General features: G+C 35.9%; 1 protein-coding gene across 1 annotated transcript in view; it reads right to left on the bottom strand.

The window, feature by feature from the left end:
• Nucleotides 1–11,192: 11,192 nt before the first annotated feature.
• Nucleotides 11,193–21,286, bottom strand: part of FDX1 (ferredoxin 1) — a 159,908-nt gene continuing 149,814 nt past the window's right edge. The window contains exons 4-5 of the mRNA XM_027849533.1: nt 15,433–15,562; nt 11,193–14,563 (exon numbers count right to left, since the gene is read on the bottom strand). Of these exons, the coding sequence (XP_027705334.1) occupies nt 14,449–14,563; nt 15,433–15,562 (245 nt within the window). The 3' untranslated portion in view covers nt 11,193–14,448. The remainder of the gene's footprint in view (nt 14,564–15,432; nt 15,563–21,286) is intronic.

Below are 21,286 nucleotides of genomic sequence, written 5' to 3'. Positions count from 1 at the left end.
CTAGAAACATTATTTCCTCAGATCCTCTCAACTGAAAGGAGGTGCATTGGAGTTGTGCATATGTGTATGTGTGTAAAGCTTTACTTATTTTTTTTAATGACCAAAATCTATTTTCTCTCTTTTCTATATGAGACCCAAAATTCTTATATATGCATCAACTTTTCTTGACCTTCATCAGCTGGATGCAGACTTGTTTTACTGCAAGAATGAAAGGAAGTCCTATGTACTCTCAAATGGTTTTTAAAGAGTAATTCCATCAGCTCTTAAAATACTGTTGTTTGTTGCAGTGTAAAAGGTTATAGAGTGAACTCTCAAACCATACTGGGGGGATAGGAATATTTTATACAAAGTTTCAGTGGCCCACCACATTTCACATTAATATCATTAATGTATTATCCATTAGTCCTGCCTTGAGGTCAGGGTTTCCTGCTATAGTCATTATTCCCAAAGACCAATCTGGTCCAACTTCTCTAGCGTGCCCAACTCTAGTTTCAGTCTTGATTAAACACTTTATTATACAAATAGTTCACTCATAAGCCCTGTGCTCTCATCAGTTAGAACCAAAAGGCATCAAATAAATTAATCTGCCTTAATGCTTCTAGGATGTAAAAAATGAACAACCAGGAAAAAAAAACCTTAAGATCTTTAAAATAAAATCTGTATGTTCACTGCCCCATTTGTTGTCCTTCAGACTCTTGAAGGGGACTTGCTCTTGAATCCTCAGGCTCCAGCTCTATTATATTACCCTCATGTTCAAGTTATTTTTCCTCTGTGCTCAAAGAGGACCAAAATGATACCACGTTATTGAGGTTAATGGACAGTTTTTGTCTGACTGTGGCTGATCATACCAATACTAATAAATTACTCTATCCAAATGAGGACAACACTAGCACCTACTTCTCATGGTTGTAAGAATATTTGTAATGCATTTTGCAAACATTAATGAGTTATAGAAATGCTATTATCATCATCATCATCACCACTAATACCAACACCAGCATCATATCTCAGCATTTTTCCTTGGCTCTTTTGCTCTGGGGAGATTACTCAAACCCAATAGTCATCATTTCTAGTTTGGCTGCCAAAAAAGGGAGAGAGAATTCATGGGAAAGAAAGCGTTAGACCAGAAAATTGCTGAAATTTTGCCTTTTTGTCCTCCAAGTCTATTGTGTCTGCCTCATCTTCCTCAGTTGTCAATATCTAAGATCTAAGGCTAGTCAATATCTGGCCCTGGGAATAAGGTTGGGAGGTTACCTTGGGAAGGCTGAAGTGGACTCTACTTAATTCATTTTCCCATGTAAGAAATCTGTTAACCTATTCTATATGCTAGGCTACTTATAGTAGTATAGGCCTCAAGGAACAGTTTTGATGCTGTCATAACTTTGTCCCTACTTACAGCTCTCATAGCAAATTTCTTTTATCAGGGTAGACAAAGTGGAAGTTTGCCGTTGCAGTACTGGATCTATTAGTTATTAGTAATACTACAGTATCTGAATTACTGTAATTAGCTCTAAGTGGAAAAGATCTTGCTATTTTGATCTGAATTTGTTGTCACTTCATGACCTAAGCAAGAGTTAAATTAGTGTTTGAATTTGTCATTTGTATAAGATTCAATTCCAGAAGTATCTCATTCTTTCAGAGTGATATGAGTATAATTAGACAAAGGTAAACAAGCTTGTGAAACAAAGATGTAAATCTATTAAGTTGCAAGGTTAAAGTCAGAAACCTCTTTTGTTTTCGTTTTAAAGAATAGGATTTCAGTATGGACAATTATGTTAGTGAAAAGGAATAAAGTATGAGCTAGCTTGTATTACCTTAATGGGAAATCTGATTTTGCTTTTGATTGTTATTTAATCTGGAATTAGAACCTGTGTGAAGAGCATGCCCTGAAATGCCTGCAAACTAGTTAAGAGTCACCTTAAAGATGTTCCCATTTTTTAAAAAGGGATTCTGAGATAAGTAGTCTGTGTTTATATCCATTTGTACATGGGTAATAAACTGAACATGTTTTACTCTAGGCAGCTTTTCATATAATCTGTTCTCTGTAATAATTTGGGATTATTATATTTATACATCTCAAGTCTTGTTGTTTGTTTTCTTAAAGCAAAATCATTTATGTAATGTTGAACTTAGGAATGAAAAAAATGATCTACTTAGCATGAGTACTAGTTACATCAAGATAAGTTGTGATTTTTCATGACAAATCTCTTACTGTACCAGTGTGAGACTGTAGTCAAAATTTGTTATGTGGGATATCTGATCTTTGGGAGCTGAAACCATCTGAACCTCTGATTATTGGAACTTGCTATTAAAGACCTTATGGAACTATAATTCATATTATTCTGAGTCTGACTCCAGGTGTGATCATCAAGGAATGCTTATGAGCCAATGATCCATGATGCAGTAACCCTATGGGGTTTTAAATCTATGAACTGCAGTTGGAGTTTTCACGGGAAAAGGTTGGGAGAACGACTATTGGCATGGGCTGAGGTAGGATTCCCCTGACCCATTTTCCCCAATATGTCCTTTTTTTGAATTGAAAAAGTCCCACCTGGCTGACTCGAAGCCTGGCTCAATGCAATTTGCTATGTATATAACTTTTACCTGGAACTGACATCAAAATAAGGGAACACTTTCCCTTATGTCCCAATTTTTCTTTCATGGCAAATTTCTATAATCATGTCAGATGAACAGTATGAACACAATATTAAATATTTATCTTATAGGCTTATACTGGAGCACATCTGAGTTACTACAGTATGGTGCAGGTATAAGATCTGAGTTATTTGGCCTAGAAGTCCTTTCAATATTCTATATTCCAAACAAAAAAACTAATTAAGTACTTAGCCTTCGCATCTGCTACTAGTTATATATTCCTGTGTAAGTCCTTTAATTTCTCACAATGGTATGGGGATAATTCGGCAAATGATACAAAGATTTGTGAAAGGATATGATTCTGTTATTTAGTGAATATCATAACTCTCTCAGTTCTGTGTTAAGGAAAGAATATCATTACAATTAGTTGTATCAGAAGAAGAATGGCTTGTGGTCTATCTTGTAAATGCCTTAAAGAGACATCCACTTTTGTTAGGGGTTATTCATTTGAACATGACTAGAAGTTGAAAATGTTTTATTAAAAATAACTTACTTGATATGCACAGTTTTAAAATTGATTAGTCAGTGTATTTCTGTATCCCATCCCAGAACCTTTTGTTACAATTGTAGTTAATCTGGAAACTTTTAAAGAATTCATTTTTGCATTAGAGTTCATCTTCTTATAAAAAGTTTTCTGTTATTAATCCATTAGCAGAATTTCAACCTTCTAATGGGGGAATGAACCATGCCAAGTATAAAAATTGGGTTCTAATTTTCCAGTTTTGTATTTGAGTTTCTTAGATATATCTATATAACAATTGGCTAATCTAAAAATGTAAATTTCCTAGTCTAAAAGGTTTCAGATTTTAATAGAGACATAAGGATTGAGTTAACTTTCACTATTTGACTTGGTTATTGGCAAAGTAAATTTAAAATTGTGTTAAGACCAATATTGTAAGGGATTTTTAACAGAGAAAGAGAATCTCTACAAGTGACCTGAGTCTAAGAAGCTAGTCAGCTGGAAACTCCTCTGAAGACCACACCCAGGCCAAAGGGCTGCATCTGATGGTGTCCAAGAACCAGACACAAGATTAGAGAACTACGACTCAAATGAACTTCACTGTTTACTTTTTTCCTTTGCATCTTTTGTCTGTAAGGTCTGCTTACTAAAGGGGACTGCCCCCTTTGGTTTTGTCAATGCGTCGATCAATTTCTCCCTTTATTCCCTTCACATTGTTACCCATCATAGGCCCCAAAATTAAGAATCCTTGACGAAGTGTTTGTAATATCAGTGATTCTTTGAAGAGACTTCATCTCTCAATTAGACTCAAATGGGGAAATGTCAGTACTGAATATTTCTCCATTATATTTAATAACTAATTATTGTATTAGGACCAAAGTTTTTCCCATTTTCTACTTCCTCATCCATCAGCCAACCAGTGTGGGGTGAATCTCTGATTTTCCAAGGCCAAAATCTAATCAGACAGTAAAGAAATTCTAAATTTGGGGTAATGGGTATGTTCCTGCTTATTGTATTTACTCACACAGGTCTGAGGAAAGGTTGATTCTCCCTATTATTAAGACAAGTGATATAAAAATTGATCTCTCTTTGACCAAGATTTCAGTGACCTAAGTCACATACTTCAAGACCTTCATTTTAATATATCCCACACTTCCCATTGTGTTGACCAGTCCAAGTTGATTTCCATCCTTCAGAAATAGCTAATTTTTGAAGCGCATGTAAACTGACCCCACCATTGTTTGGGGTCTTCAGTCTAAAAGGGAAGGCCAAATGATTATTTTTAAATTAACCTGCTGGCCTTATTAATAAAATGACTAAATTATCCAGAAACTATATCTCCTGAGTCTTTTTATTCATCATAGGGGATAAGAGAGGGGTTGGATTACTCAGAGCAATGGTCAGACAAAGTCATCGGAAAGAATTTGGAAAAAAGAAGGCTTCCAAAGAGCCACTGTGAGTGATAACGATGACGATGACAACCACTGCCACCACCACCAACCTCAGAGGCTGACCAAGCTGGTTTTATGGGCCAAGAGCAACGTTGTTGCCCCATCTTTTCCATCACCGTAAAAGGTGAGGATCAATGTCTGGGGCATGGGCAGTGGGAGTACACACTGGATATTCTAGGTCGGGCAGGTTTGTGGACAGAGGATTGAACCAGGAAGTTTGCTCTAGAGTAGAGAAAGCAGGTCTGAGAGACATCTGTATAGAAACTAGACAAACACACAGATTTACTAAGAGTCATTCAGAAGACAGTTCCTGCACTGTGAGACCTTAACAATAGAATCCCACCTCCTTCCATGGTAAGCTCACTATAATAATATACATTATAAAGACAGTCAATGCGGAAGACAGACTTAAGAGTATTCTGAGAGATTCTAAGCGAAAGAATCATTTTAGAATCATAGAAGGGTCCTTAAAGGTCACTGAGTCCAACTTTTAGCTCAGGGCAGATGACATAGCCAGGATGCTGGTATGCAGTCAGAAGCTTCTGTAGTAAAAGGGGTTATGGCACTTGCACTGCTGTTCTTTCTGGGCAGTGTGGGTGGAGTGGTTCATAAAATGTGATCTTGAAAAATCTCTTTGGTAGTAGTAGATCTTACCCCACTGCACAATAATAGCTATTTATATAGGCCTTTAAAGCTTACAGTTCAGTTTACAAATATTTTGTCCTTTAAAGCTTACAGTTCATTTTACAAATATCTCATCTCGATCTAAACTCAGGTCTTTCTGACTCCAGGTCCAGTGCTTTATCCATTGAGCTACCTAGCTTAAAGTTGCTTTGTAACTGCCTCCTAGATCCCTAGTTCTTTGCACCACAAACCACCTCATTCCTTAGAGCCTTAAGATCAGGCTAGTTGGCCTATTCTGTTCAGTTCTATTACAGGATCATAGATTTGGAGCTGGAAAGGACATAAGGTCATCAAGTCAAGTCTCACTTTACATTTGGGGAAACAGAGGCCCTGAGAGGTTAAGTGACTTCATCTAAATCAGACAGCTAGCGTCTAAGTCCATACTCATGGCACATTTTAAAACCTCAACTTCAAAGTAGTTTCCAAGAATCTCTGACTCCTTTCTTTGTGGCCATCTCTCTTTAACTAGCCATATAAAAGCCATCCTGGGATCTGGTTCACCCATTCTCTGCCCACACTCAATCCAGAAGAACTAGGATCTGGTGAAGGAAGCATCACTTGCATTTTGTTCTTGATGTTTTGCCCTTTTCTTGCACAGAGGGGAAAGATAAAGTGAGGATGAGAGTTTGGGCATTGTTCCACCTCTACTTTGGCTCATTCCCTTTCTTTCCTGTACCTGGAATGACCTCCCCACTCACCAAACACTGAACACCAATTTCAAAAGCAAAGACCCAGGCTGTCATGCTCTTCCTTCCCCAAACCCTTTTGCCTTTTGTGGTATGTAACTGGGCAGAATGGAGAGAGACTCACCAAAATAGGTTTGGGCAGGTTGTCATTCTCACAGATCATTGAAAATGAAACCCCGAAGAGCTACCCTGGCATTGGGGATGTTGGAGACACTGGCGTGTTGTCCAGGTGAGTATTGGGACCTTGCAAAAAAGGCCAATTTATGATAGCTCTTCTTGCTGGGAGCTTAAGAACAATAAGATGTTTAGTAGAATCATTTTTTTTTTCACTTAGACTATTGCCATTGTTAGGTTTTGGTTTGGTTGCTACGGCTTGAGCAGAAAAAAAGAAACCCATCATGTTATAATGTGACCAGGTATATTTTGTTATACAGCAACTGAATCTCTAGAACTCTCCTGCAACTGAGGTCACAAAATTCAGAAAAAGATTTAAAATATGCCACCTTATAGTTCATTCCAACAGAACTTTAGGATCTCTTCACATCCATTTTGTAGTCTTTTTGTCAACTGTACTGAGCCAAGAAGGAAATATGTGTTCTGGGATGTCTCCTTAAGAGTCCTGTCACTGGATTTCCAAGGCTGGGAGACAGTCAAGGGGAGGAGGAAGAAAGCTTATTTACATGATTGATACAACTTGTAAAAAGGCTTTCCAGTCCAATAAACGTCTGTTTTGTCACACTGCAGATGAAAATGGGCACAGAAAAGTCAAAAAGCTTGCCCAGTGATTTAAATGAAAGTAATAGAACAGTGAAGTAAAAGGAAGAGGGGAACAGGTTTTAAAATTATTTTTCAATGAGATGTCCAGAACAAATCTTCCTTCTTCCCTCCAATCTGCTCCACTAGGGTAACAAATTCAGAATAAGAAAGGGCACAAGTGACAGGGTGTGTTAGAAATTGAGTCCTTCTTTCCCTACCAAATCTCAGTGCAAGACTTGCTTTTCCCTTTAAATCGCAACATTTCCCCCATAAACCTTCAATGCACTCTCCCTCAAGTGCTCGTGTGTGTATGTGTGTGTATGTATGTGTATGTATATGTGAGAAGCTGTAAATGGAAAAATCAACATTTGGCAATAGAATATGGCGTATGACAGTGAGGATGATACCTAGGTTGCAAGGACAGGTGAGTGGAAAGGATAGTGGTACCCTTCATAGTGAGAGGAGAGTTAGGAAGAGAGGAAGGTTTGGGGGGAAAGATAAAGAGTTCAGTTTTGGCTATGTTGAAATAAAGATGTTTATAGGACATCCCATTCAAGATGTCCAATAGGCAGTTGGAGATGCAAGACTGGATATGGGGAAGAAGTTAGGGCTGAGTAAGTAGATCTGAGGATCAAATCTACTTATGTAGATGTACTACTTATGTGGTTGTACTGTATTACTGTCGAGTAGTTGAGGTTGCTCCAAAAAAAGGACTTTTCCTTAAGTATGGCATAAACTATGTAAATTATTGGGTAAACAGTAATATTTGAAAAGACAAATAATTGAAAAGGCAATCATGTTTTCTGGAAAACTTTCAGAACTTAGCTCCACAACTTAAAGAGGCAACCCTATTGGACATCTGGCCTTCAGCCATGACAGCCATAGTTGACTGTGCCTTCAAAAACCAGCAGACTGGATTCAAAGTTTCTTGTGTAAGAATCACAGCAGAGAGCTGACCAGGTGACCATCAACCTAAACACATAGAGTGTGACGAAGAGGAAGACCACCAATTTGGATATACTTCATACCGCACAAGGTGTTGAAAGGTAGGTTGGAGCCAGATTGTGAAGGGCTTTAAATGCCAAACCAAGTTGTATCCATTTGATCCTAGAGGTATTAAGGGGCCACTGGAGTTTACTGAGTAGGTGAGCGACAAGGTCACATCTGTGCTTTAGAAATATTGCTTTGGCAGCTGTATGGACAATAGTTTAGAGAGGGGAGAGACTTGAGAGATGGTCTTTTAGCTCCTCCCATTTGAACGTATTGAACGAATTGAATGACTCCTTAGAGGACCAAGAATTGTCTCGTCTTTGCACTTTCTGTACCTATAACAGTGCCTGGCACATAGTATGCAGTTAATAAATGTTGAACAAATGAATACCATGTGAGCAGTAAGTTTGATGCACTGCTAGTGGTTTTTTTAAGTCCTAAATAAATGCTGTTAGGATTCAAATGTAGTCTCATTGACTGCTTTCAGTATGAAGAAAAACTAAATGAGTCAACAGGAACAAATATCCATATTGATGAAAACACAAAACTTTGTCAGTATGATTTCCTAAGAGAATCAATGAAAACTTCACGGAGGAGCTGATACCTTTGATACCTTTTGTTTTTCTATCAGTCAATGCTCCACTCTCAACACACACACACACACACAGAGAACTCACCCTTGCAAGAAGTTAACCTCAATACAGTAAATGACAATGTATACAGGTTGTCCTAGTAGCACCCTGTCTCTGTATCAAGTAGAAGCAAGTGAATTTCACTAGTTCTCAAGGACTGTTCTGGTTTTTCAGTTGCCCAACTGCAATCATGGTTATTACTGTATATATTGTTTTCATTCTGCTTATTTCACTTTCTACCAGTTCATACAGATCATGTCTCCCTGAATTCCTTTATCATCACACTGCAAAATATTTCATTAGAATTAAGTTTTCTTCAACCATTTCCCATTTTATAGGTCCCCACTTTATTTCCAGTTCTTTGGTACCACCAAAGTACTCTGAATATATACTGTATCTCTTGCTTTACTCTTTCCCTTCCCTAGGATAGACATGCTCAATGCTAGGTCAAAAGGTATAAAGTTTAGTCTCTAAACCCCACTCCTCAGACAAAATTGTTTTCCATAATGGTTGGGCCCATTCAATTCCACTAGCCATGTCAGTGTGTATACCTTTCCATGGCACCTTTATTACCAACTTCTGCCACTTCTGCAAAGTTGTAGGTAGTGGGGGGAAAACTTAGGTTATTTTAATTTGCATTTCTCTTATACTTAGTGTTTTCTTATGGTCATTTATAGTTTGATTCTTTTGAAAACCATTCATATTGTTAAAGCATATATCTACTTAGCTCTTAGACACCTCATTTTAAGACAGAAATGTGAATGGGCAGAGCTAAGTACAGGCATAGTTAATGACACAAGCAAAACATGAAAGCCAGAAAGTAGTGCTGTGAACCAGGGCTGGAGCATAACAAAAACGGATGGGAACAGTTTGACATAAGGAAAGGTAGGAAGGCACCAGGTTGTGGAAGTCCTTAAACATCAGGCAATGGAAAACCATTAAATTTAGTTAATACTTATTAAGCAATTACTGTGTATAGGCACTAGAGGAAGTTTTTGAGAAGGTATGATATGATCAGATATGTGAATAAGGAGAGTAATCTGGAAAGCATGTGAAAGGTGACTTAGAAGACAAAAGGGAAAAGACTAGATACAAGGAAAAGCTGGGAGACTGTTACAGGACTCTAGATAATGAGGGCCCGAAGCTGGATGGTGGTTATGAGAATGGAAATAAATTGCAGAAGTAGAATGGACAGAACTTGGTAATTTATGAGCTATGGGGTAAAGGAGAGAAGAATCAAAGGTGACAACAATGTGTTTTATTTCCTTTTTAAAATATTTTATTATAAAGTTTATAAATATTAAGCAAAGATTATTTATCTCAACAAATATGGTCAAATAAAATGAAATTCCAAATAAAACTACAAAATCTTTATGCATTACATTTTTCTGAAACTAAACATCAATTTGTGTGTCCTCTTGTTTGCAAACTTTTAATGTTTTGTTATTTATATATAGTTGTGCTCGTTCTTTCTTCTCTCTGTATCATTTCCTCTATCCTTCCACATATTTTTTGTATTCTCACTTAATACCAAGGTTTCAAATGTAGGTGACTCAAGGGAATGAAGAAAACAGCAGTCTAAAAGATTTGATTTGGGCGGGGGGGGTGCAGCAAATGGTTAAGTTTGGTTTTGGTCTTAAGTTTGGGGTGCTGTAAGCTTTTATCCATTGGATAACTGGAAAGTCAGATTTGGAAGTCAGCTAGAAAAATAGATTTAGTAATTACTGAAGCCGAGATGATAGTTAATGGATGAAATGCATGTTACATGTTACCTCCCCCATTAGGATGTGAGCTCTTCAAGGGCAGGGACCATGTTTTTGTCTTCCTTTGTATGTCCATCACTTAGCCCTGTGCCTGGCACGTAATAAATACTTAATCAATGCTTGTGGATTGAGATTGCCAAGGGAAAGAGTATCATATACTCGCATCTTTTAACAAAACTTTCTGAAGGTTACCAATTAGTAACTATAAATTATATCTAACAACAAAAAGAAGTTCTGAAGCTCTGGTACAAGGAAATCACAGCCAAAAATTTTATTTTTTAATATATCTAGATCACAAGGTAGAGATTTAGAACTGGAAAGGACCTTAAGAGGCCATGAAATGCAATCTCTTCATTTATAGTTGAGGAAAATAATGTACAGAGCAGTTAAGTGATTAGCCTAAGATCACACAGCTACTAGTATCTGAGGAGAAATTTGAACCCTGACTCCAAGTCCAATATTCTATACAACACTCCATATCTGAAACATTTAACATGTGTTGTATGCATAACTTTTTGAAGTTAGAAAGTGAAAGCACAGGGGCAGGTAGGTGGCTCAGTGGATACAGCACTGGCCCTGGAATCAGGAGGATGTGAATTCAAATCCAGCCTCAGACACATGATACTCACTAGCTATGTGACCCTGGGCAAGTCACTTAACCTCAATTGCCTTGCAAAAAAAAAAAAAAGTGAAAGCACGAAAACAAAATTCCTGTCTTAAGCTTACCTTGGACCTGACAATGACTCTATTAATAGTCTTAAGATTAATTAAGTCATTATTGTAAAGCAAAGTACAGAGTTGAACTGATCAGATAACCAGAGGTTATCTAGTCCAAGCCTCCTCATTTTACAGAGATAGAAACTTGTTATATTTTTAAGTCTTCCAAGAAAAATCTTCTCTATGGGCATTACTTTTACTATTCTTGCCTAGAAGAAATTGTGTAAGCTCACAGGTTTCTTGTAAATTTCTTCCAATTTGTATCACTAGGGGTTCAAAATGTTCTGAGCTAATCAGTAAAACTTACATGATGATTCTGCCTTGTAGATGGATGCTTCAAGGAATGAACTTAAAATATGAAAAAAATGTCTATAAATGGAATAACAAATCATAGTGGCTGGTTATTTAACAATAAAATTTATTTGAAGACTCATAATTGGAAGTTTTGAGAAAAGTGATTTTCACCATGAAAATACCACGTCATTCCTGAAAAGCCGGTGGTGTGTCTTATCTGATCTCCACCTCATATCTGTGTTCTTTGCTGTGTGTGCTACTAGTTAAGCATACCTTCTACAAGCTGGATCTTAAAATTTCGGTTTCTAGATATTTATAAACATAAGAAAATCAGATAAAAATAACTTGGTATAATGTGATACACTGACACATTAAAAGAAGTTCTATTGCACAACTACATTCACACTGCTATGCCTGTGTATTTGCTCAATAGGAAACTTTGGTAAATTATGTCAAATATCTCATTGTGGTAACATTTAAGTGTTATACACTTTGTTCAGATACATAGTTCTTAAATTTTTAAGATATTCTTATTCATAATGAAGAAAAAAAAAGTCTTTCCATTTAAGAAAACTGATGATCCAAGACATGGTTTACAAAATTTCAAGTAGTTAAAAGTTTATAAAAAGCAATCAACAGAAAAAAAAAAGGAAAAAAATGGGAAAAGGCATAATGAATCAAAATTAAAGAACAAATGTTACACTAAACTGTATTTTTAACAGCTTTTACTAGACATTCTTCCCTACAATCTTAAAAAATGAAACATTCATGTTAAATAACTGCTACGATGTTAAATTATAATTGCACCATGAAACTGTGAACATCCATGATATACATTAAATCAATTTTTTTAAACTATGAGAATAAAATATTACCACATAATTATGAAAATAATCACTTTTCTTCTTTCGCTCTGTGATTTTATCATTTAAGAAAACTGTCAGTGTATAAACTCTTTTCACCAACTCAAATCCCAGATACATCAGATTTAAGAGCTTAGAGGGACCATACAGGTTACCCAGCTCAAACTTTTCCTTTTAAAGAGGAAACAGACTGGTAAATTGCACATAATTTATAAGCTTATTGAGTTATGTAGGCACTTGTGAGGTTAAGTAACTTGCCCATGATCACATATACTTTCTGACTCCAGGGCTTGTCTTCTATGCCCTATCTCATCTCCGATGCTGGTTATACAAAGTTAAACAAAGCTACAGTGGAAGAAACATTGTTGCTTGGAATAGGAAAGTTTGTCCATATCAGCACAATGAAACCTAATCGTTATGTGGTTTGGACTGCATCAAGTAAGTACAGCCTAAGAAAAGAAACCCATGTTGTTTTTGTTGAGTGCTTTAGTGTATGCAGAGGAAAACGTGGGGCTTAAATTTGGCAGCATTTCATAGAATCTGAAATAGGTTTTTAATCAAGCAATGGCCAGGAAATACAACCTAAGGTTGCATGGAATTGAAGTACATCTCTCCCAGCCCTTGCCATTTAAATCAATAGTACTGTGCTAGAGAAGAAGAAATGTTAGGCTCTTCAAATTAAAACTGAATATTCTCTACAAAACCAAAATAAACCACCACAATGATCTTTCAAAATGTTAAAATGAGAAAGAAAAAGGTCAATTAACAAGTCCAATGATAATGAAAAAAGTCAAATTTTTTTATATGTAGATGAAAGACTCCAAAGTTAAACAAACTCTTTAAAAATTAATTTATCTCTATAAATGCAAACCTCAAATTTTTAAAAAATGGAGTGCCGTGATTTTTATGAAAATCAGTAAAAGATTTTTTGTTTTGTTTGGCCCTGGAAGTTGTAAAAGTTATAAGGAAGCAGGTTTTAGTTGAAAACAAGGAGCACTTCTTAACAATTAGAGCTGTCAAAAAATTCTTGCTGAGCAACAAGTTCTTAATCACAAGAGGTCTCCAAGTATCAGATAAGAAGCAATTCATGATTCAGGTAGGGGGGTTAGATGAAGTTTCCTTGCAGGTTCTCCCCAATTCTTCAATTCTATGATTCTCAAATGAATTCAATAAAACCTTTTTAATTTAGACCCCACTAATTTGGAATGTGTGATAAATTTAGCTACTATTTAGAATGAAGTTCATTTCAAGATACTGACAGAGAGATTGCTAGGCAAATCAATAGGGTAAGCAAGGGCAGGAGAGGAATGTTTAATATAATTGAAGTGTTTTTAAGCCCTTTAAAAGCATCATTCATATGTTAACAATATAGCTACAAATTTTTATATATTAAACAAATATGGAAATAACTATTAAGCAACACTAATTCATGTTGCCACATGTGGGGTTAAGGTAATAATCCTATATTTCTTTAAAACTGTTATTAATTTAAAGTTAGCTTTTCCCCTTAATTAGTTCAGATTCATAAGGTTTTACTCCAGTTCCAAAAGCTATATTGTGTAACCTACTAATGAATTTATTTATTGTATGGCAAAATGAAAATTCCAGTTTGCTTCCATATATAACTTATTGCAATGCCCATTAAAATTTTCTTCTCTGGCTCTGCAGAAATAGGCTGAATTTTAAAAGGATTCCATCCCTTTATTAAGGAATATTACAAATCAAACACTTAGGAAAGATTACAAATATTCTTACTATGTTACTTAGAAAAGAATAAAAAATTTCACTTTTCTTTAAAGTATTCCTCTTTTTTTTAGTATCAAGACCAGACTTGTCATAGGTGGCACCTATGTTCAAATTATCCTAAATGCTCATAATTCTAAAAGATCATATTAAGAGGCTGACAATTATCTTTATATCTAACATGTTATTCAGAAAATGAAGCAGCTCATTGAGCAGTTATGTGTTTTTCTACATTAATACATATACTCAGAAATTATTCTTAATAGAACATTTATAATTTCTCCTGTTTTATTTAATCTGATGGCGAACAGTCTACTAGAAAAAATCAAGGAGTCAAGAGACCTATGTTCTAACCTCAGCTCTGTACTAACTAGCTGTTTGGACACATCACAACTGCTCTGTGCCTCAGCACATTTCAAATAGTGAAAATACCATCTGACTTACCTACTTCATAGGGAATAATGAGTATGAAATGAGGTAATGTAAAAGCAATTTGAAAAGCTGAAGACACTACACAAATGTAAAGTAATAAGATGTGAATTTTTATAACAATTGTTAGACAATTTGAAATTTAACTAAAAAAGGCTGCATAATTTTTAAGAATTACAAAATACAGTAGTTTTATAAGGTAAATTAAAATAGCAAAGCTAGGAATAGCAATAAATTCTACTTCGCAAGTTCTCATTTAATTACATAAACTATAGTTACAAAAATCTAGGTAATATTCCATGAAAATATTCTTATTGACTGCAGTTTACAAGTTCTTGCCCAGATCTATGGATTGCCTAGCATCAGCAACTCCTTCAGGTACTCGGACAGTCATATTGTTCATAGACTTTGTTAAACAGATTTGGCAGCCCAAGCGTGATCTGTTAAAAACAAAAACAAAACAAAAAAAAACAAATAAAAAAACCACACACACACTTTAGTTTTAAGCTGACTATTTGCATGATTATGACAGTTACACAGAAAACTCTGACATTTTCTTATAGAAGAAAGATTTGGTGGGGATGATGGCTCCTGAAGATCAGAGGATGTAACAACCTTTATTTTGAAATCCTAAAGGAAAATGACTTTTCCTACAGTCAACCAGCAGTCTTGTCTCACACTTCCTAATAAGAAGGGATTAAATTGTTCTTTGTTTAAATTGACTCTTTGTCCCTGATCAAGATTAGATCAAGAATAATTTTTCTTTGAAAAAAGCCGATTTCCAATTAGTGTCATATATAGTTAAACACTAAATAAAACTTCATTAATGATATGCCTCCTAAGGCTTTTAGCAACTCCAGTTTTGACTGGAATGAAAAATAACTGCTGATAGAGTGTTATGTGGTAGAGATTTTTTGAATAGATAAAAATTATTTATAATTATCAGTACGTGCTAAAGTCCTTAAAAAGTCATGAGTGTTTTCTTAATTTAAATTTGCCCCACATATGTCTGCACATATATATGTATATATACCCAGTCAAAATAAATTACCACAAAACTCCAAATAAATGATTTCAATTAATGAAAATTTTGCTATACTGTGAAATCTAAAACTGATAACCTTTTACAAATATTTATGATTCTAATTTAGCCAACAGAAATGCCATATGTATAGCACCATTCTACTTAAACTGTAAGTATGATGTGTTAGGTGAAAGAGATCTTATTTTCACATGTCTAGCCTTGGAAATAAATGATTTTATAACCCCTTAATTTTCACTCAGACCTATAACAGTCCTAAAATCTTACGTGTCCGTTAGTCCGTAGGCCAGATCAAGCATGTCATTCTCCTCATCAGTAATTGCTTCTAACTTTTCAAATATGTGGTCTTCAAAGACAAGATGACAGGTGGAACAAGCTAATGTTCCTTCACAGGCACCTATAAAAGGGACAAAGATTGAACTGATTGATCTCTATACACTAAAAGAAATACAATGTTTCCCTAGAGTTAACGGTTTTCCATGAAAGGTTTCTGATTTAGAACTTAAAAATGGTAGGATACTTTTCTCAATTAGGGGTGAGAACGAGGAATGAAAAAAATTCAGCAATTTTTTCTACCAATATTTTCTATTTGAAGGAATCAACCAACCAACAAATATTTGTTGAGTTATTACTATGTAAAAGACACTATGTTAGAGCTGTGGAGTATTCAGAAAAAAACACAATACAGGGTAAATGCCATCATAGAGCTTACAATTTAAAGGGGAAAACAAGATATACACATACAAAGAAAACACATGCTATTTTTTATATTAGTTAACTTTTTCCTACAGAACTCAGCACAATTAATTAAATTTTTATAATACTTAAACTGAACTATTAAGAAGAAAATGAAAATACTTGCAGGAAGAAAACATGAAACAAAGTTATCAACATCTCACTCCACATGGTCAGAGAATGATCAAATGTGTCACTATGAATTATATGATTTTAAAAGGGTGAGGGGGGACATGTTTCTTATGTTGGATTTTTTTTAGCCTTCAAAAAGAAATCTTGTTTTTATAATGTCATATGTTCTAATCCTAGAGTTCTAAGACACCCAATCAGCAAGTCTTACTGATTCTTCCTCCACAATGTTGGTTTAATTCCTTCCATTCTATCCATGACCACCGATATCATCCCATTATCAGTATCTCATGCTACAATACTACAATATCCTTTTAACTTTGCTCCCTTCCTCTAGTCTCTATCTACAATGCAACCTGCATATTATATTACAGCCAAATTAATTTTCTCCAAGCATGTTGATTGATTTGGTTCCTGTTTCAAATATTTTATACGTATATATGTATATACACATAATATGTACATGTGTATATATGTATATATGTATGTATGTGTATATGTATATATGTATATAAATGTTTATACATGATCACGTATCCAACTTAATTCAATAAATATTCATAAAGTACCTGCTATATTCAGAGTTCTGTGTTAGATGCTGAGGATAAGCCAAAAAGTAATCTTTGCTCTCAAGGAACTTACATTCTATGGGTGTAACAAAACATGTATACAGTAAGTACACACAAAATATACACAAAATAATACAAAGTAATTTTAAACAAGAGGTAACTAGGTCAATCTAGAGAAGACTTATGCAGGAGGTGGCACTGAACTGGGTTTAAAGGAAGTACTATCTATGAAAAGACATGGACATGGGAGAGATGGTATCTTGCACATACAGGCAAGAGCTGGCAGGCACATATGCACTTTTTTTTTTTTTGCACTTTAAAACAAACTCTTTATGCTAATAAGTTCATTTCTTCTAGTGTGAGAGAATCAGTGAATCTTTGAGTTTACCTTCAACACCAATCCCCTGTGTCACAACCTGAGACAAGTGATCAACACATTTAGAGACAGGGGACTCATAAAGAAGCTCAATCCACTTTTTGAAAAGATCTAATTATTAGAATGTTGTTCTTGAGCCAAAATGTTTCCCTGTAACATTAATCATTGGTTATGGTTCTGCCTCCTGGGACTACTGATGGGTCTTTCACTTACTTGAAAGCAACTATATCTCCTAAGTCTCCTCTGGGCTAAAAAGCCACAGTTCCCTCACTTGTTTCTTACATGTCTCTTGATAGTATTATTAAAATTAGCATCATTCTTCCTATTAATTCTAGTGAGGTTTCTTTGCTTTTTTTTCCTTCTCTGGAAAAGGGATAGGTTACTTTGGGGAGTGGCAGGGCTCTTTTTGCCTTACTTAAGTGCCTTACAGAATTATATGAACATCATGGTCTATAAAGATCATCTCAGATTCAAGTAGGATTATATCCAAATTGGGGCAGCTAGGTGATGAAGTGGATAGAGACGCAGCCCTGACATCAGGAGGTCCTGAGTTCAAATCTGGCCTCAGAACAAACACCGGACACTTCCTAGTTGTGTGACCCTGGGCAAGTTACTTAACCCCAACTGCCTTTCAAAAAAAAAAAAAAGAAGAATTATATCCAAACTTAAAATATCTGATATCTTAAAAACTTACAAAAAGAGATCCTACAGAGATAGTCTTAGACATGAATAAAGTAAGAAAACATCTATTCTACATGATGGAATATCCTGTGTATTTTATTCATTTAAAAACTGTATTCTGAGAAAGGGCATACAGTCTTCACTACACTGCTAAAATAGGACAGCAGCTAGGTGGCACACTGGATAGAGTACCAGCCCTGGGGTCAGGAAGACCTGAGTTTAAATCTGCCCTCAGACATTTACTAGCTGTGTGACCCTGGGCCAGTCACTTAACCCTGTTTGCCTCAGGTTCCCCATCAGTAAAATGAGGTGAAGAAGGAAATGGTCAAACACTCCAGGATCTTTGCCAAGAAAATCCCAAAAGGGGTCATGGAGAGTTGGAGAAAACAAAACAAGTAACAACAATATGTTTGACTCTCACAGCAACTCTGGGAGGTAGGTGCTATTATTTTCCTCATTTTACAAATGAGACCGAAGCAAACAGAAGTTAAGTGACTTGCCTGGAGTCACACAGCTGTTAAGTGTTTGAGGACACATTTGAACTCGGGTCTTTCTGACTCCAAGTCTGGTGCTCTATGCCACCTAGTTGCCCCTATTTCTAGGGGTTCATAATAATAAACAGGAATCTGACTTCAGAAAATCACAGAGAGATTAAAATACTGAATCTGACCACAGGAGAAGCTATTAATTCTGAATGGAAACTAATAGATGCTTAATTTGAAATCATCTTAGAGAAAGAAAAATTGTTTGGAAATAATTAACTAAAGGGACAGATAGGCAGTACAGTGGACAGAGTGCTAAGCCTAGAGTCAGGAAGACTCATTTTGCTGAGTTCAAATCTGGCCTCAGATATTTACTAGCTGTGTGACCCTGGACAAGTCATTTAACCTGTTTGCCTCAGTTTCATCATTTGTAAAATGAGCTAGAGAAGGAAATGACAAACATTCCAATATCTTTGTCAAGAAAACCACAAATGGGGACAGCTAGGTGGCGCAGTGGATACAGCTCTGGCCTTGAAATCAGGAGAACCTGAGTTCAAATCTGGCCTCAGACACTAGACACCTGACACTTACTAGCTGTGTGACCCTGGGCAAGTCATTTAACCCCAACTGCCTCACCAAAAATCAAGAAAAAAAAAAAAAAAGAAGGAAACCACAAATGGGGTCATGAAGAGTTGGACACAACGACTAAACAGAAACGACAATTAATGGAAGGCTCATTAAAGGTTGCCCAGCTCTACAATTAGAGAAAGCAAAATTCTGGTTTGACATAACAGTAAACTACCTCAAAAGACAGTAGAAAGCATAAAGACTTTAACAGAGCCAGGAGGTAAAAAGGACGACGATGACAGAGAATCTAGTCTAGAGAGTTTGGAGACAGCCTATTTAAGGAAAAGTACTCCACAGATATAGCTATTTAAGGCCCAGGAAGGAAGACATATAGGTTCTGTCCCTAGAGAGTACGGTGCATACAACTTTATGTTCTATCAACAGTGCTTTAAGCATTAAACACCTGCACTAGAAAGGCAAAGCAGATATTGAGTAAGTGGTAGGAGTCTTCCCCGCTATCAGCTCCTTCCTTGTTGTTGCTGCTCTGATGAAGTTTTACCCTCTCCCAACATCTATATACATGGTTCCTCATCTGTGCTATGAAGGCCAGGTATCCGAGGTGGCAGGCTCAATGAGTAAAACTAGATTAAAACTAACCTCATCATCTTGCCCTTCAAAATAGCACTAGGAGCAGCAGCAGCAGCTAGCATTTATATAGCTCTTTAAGATTTTGCAAAGCACTTTTAAAATACCCTGGGAGGTTTATGGATGAAGAAACTTTGAGGCTGGATATGAACTTAGGTTTTCCTGACTCAAGATTCAGTGCTTTATCCATTCCCCTCAATGTCTACATTTCTGTTAATGCCCCACCATTTTTCCACTCATTCAGGTTTGAAACCCTGAAGACACTTTTGACTGTTCCCTTCCCATATTCCTTCTTTCAGCAATCCAGTTTTTTTTTTTAAATTAATTTATTTTGAATTATCAACAGTCACTTCCATAAGCTTTTCAGTTTTAAATTTTTCTCCCCTTCCCTCCCCACCTTCCTCTCCAAGATGGCACGCTATCTGATATAGGCAATACATACACATTCCTATTAAACATATTTTCACATTAGTGATGTTGTAAGAATTAGAACCAATAGGAGGGACCACCAGAAAGCGGAAACACAACAGAAGGAAAAAAAATAGCAAACTGTATGCTTCAATCTGCATTCAAACTCCATAGTTCTTTCTTCTTTGTGGATAGCATTTTCCATCATGAGGCCTTTAGAGATCTCTTAGATCCCTATACTGCTGAGAAAGGTTAAGTTTATCAATATTAGTCATCGCTCAACGTGGCTGTTATTGTGTACAACGTTCTCTTGGTTCTGCTCACTTTACTCAGCATCAGTCCATACAAGTCTTTCCAGGTTTTTCTGAAGTCAGCCTCTTCATCATGTCTTACAGCACAATACTATTCCATTACATTCATATACCACAACTTGTTCAGTCATTCCCCAATTGATGGGCATCCTCTCAATTTCCAATTCTTTGCCACCGCAAAAAGACCTGCTATAAATATTTTTGTACATGTGGGTCCTTTTCCCATTTGGATGATCTTTCTGCGATATAGCCCTAGAAGTGCTATTGCTGGGTCAAAGGGTATGCACATTTTTATAGCCCTTTGGCCAGCTAAGTTTTCTTTACAGTCTTTAAGACTGTAAATTGCAGATCTACCTTGAGAAAAGTTCCTCATCAGGAGCTCCCTAAAACAATGAAATCATAGGTAGGACAACAACAACAAAAGAACCAACCACTAATCTATCCATGTATACATTATTTTTCCACAAAAAAACTGTAACCTCCTTGAAGGTAGGGAATATTTTAGTTTTGTCTTTTGGAACACATGAGGCACTTAATAAATAATTGTTGACTGATTGGCTAAAGCCAATGTCAACCAAAACTTATATTAAATTCTAAGGACAATGAATGAATGAATAAACAACTGATGTCACCAAGAAGAGAAATAAGAAACAGAAAGAACTACTACTTGGGGATGGTCTGAGATGATAAGATCAGAGGAAAGAAAGCAGAACTATGAAACTTCTACTTTCTTTGTCTTCTCTACTAAGAATTATTTTCTGACAACAAAAGCTAGAACAAAGATAGTTAATAGGAGACTGAAATCCAAGATAAGTGAGAAAACGGCATAAGAACACCTACCTATATTCAATGACTTTAAGTTGCCTGGTCAAGAAGAATTATATCCTAGGACACAGAAAGTACTTGTAGATAAGATTGCTGAATTGCTACCTGTGATCAATGAGAAAGTACAGGGAATGGGAGAAGTGAGAAGTGAGGTAGGAACTGCAAACATCATAATAATTTCCAAAAGGGGGAAGCAAGTTGATTCCTCAAACTATAGGCTAGTGAATTTACTTAACACACTCTACTTTCTCATGAAACAGTGTCTTGACGTCATAAATGTGCAAATAGAAGTTGGATAAACAATTGGTAGAATACACTAGTTCAGGCTCTTACTGCCAGCTGCCTACACCACAACAATAACCCAAAGATCTTCCTACCTTTACTTTCTTCCCT

This window comes from Vombatus ursinus, unplaced genomic scaffold, assembly GCF_900497805.2.
Source record: "Vombatus ursinus unplaced genomic scaffold, bare-nosed wombat genome assembly UNPS02007612.1, whole genome shotgun sequence".
NCBI classification, from domain to species: Eukaryota; Metazoa; Chordata; class Mammalia; order Diprotodontia; family Vombatidae; genus Vombatus; species Vombatus ursinus.
Note: the sequence above shows the minus strand (reverse complement) of the source record. Positions and strands in the feature narration are given on the sequence as shown.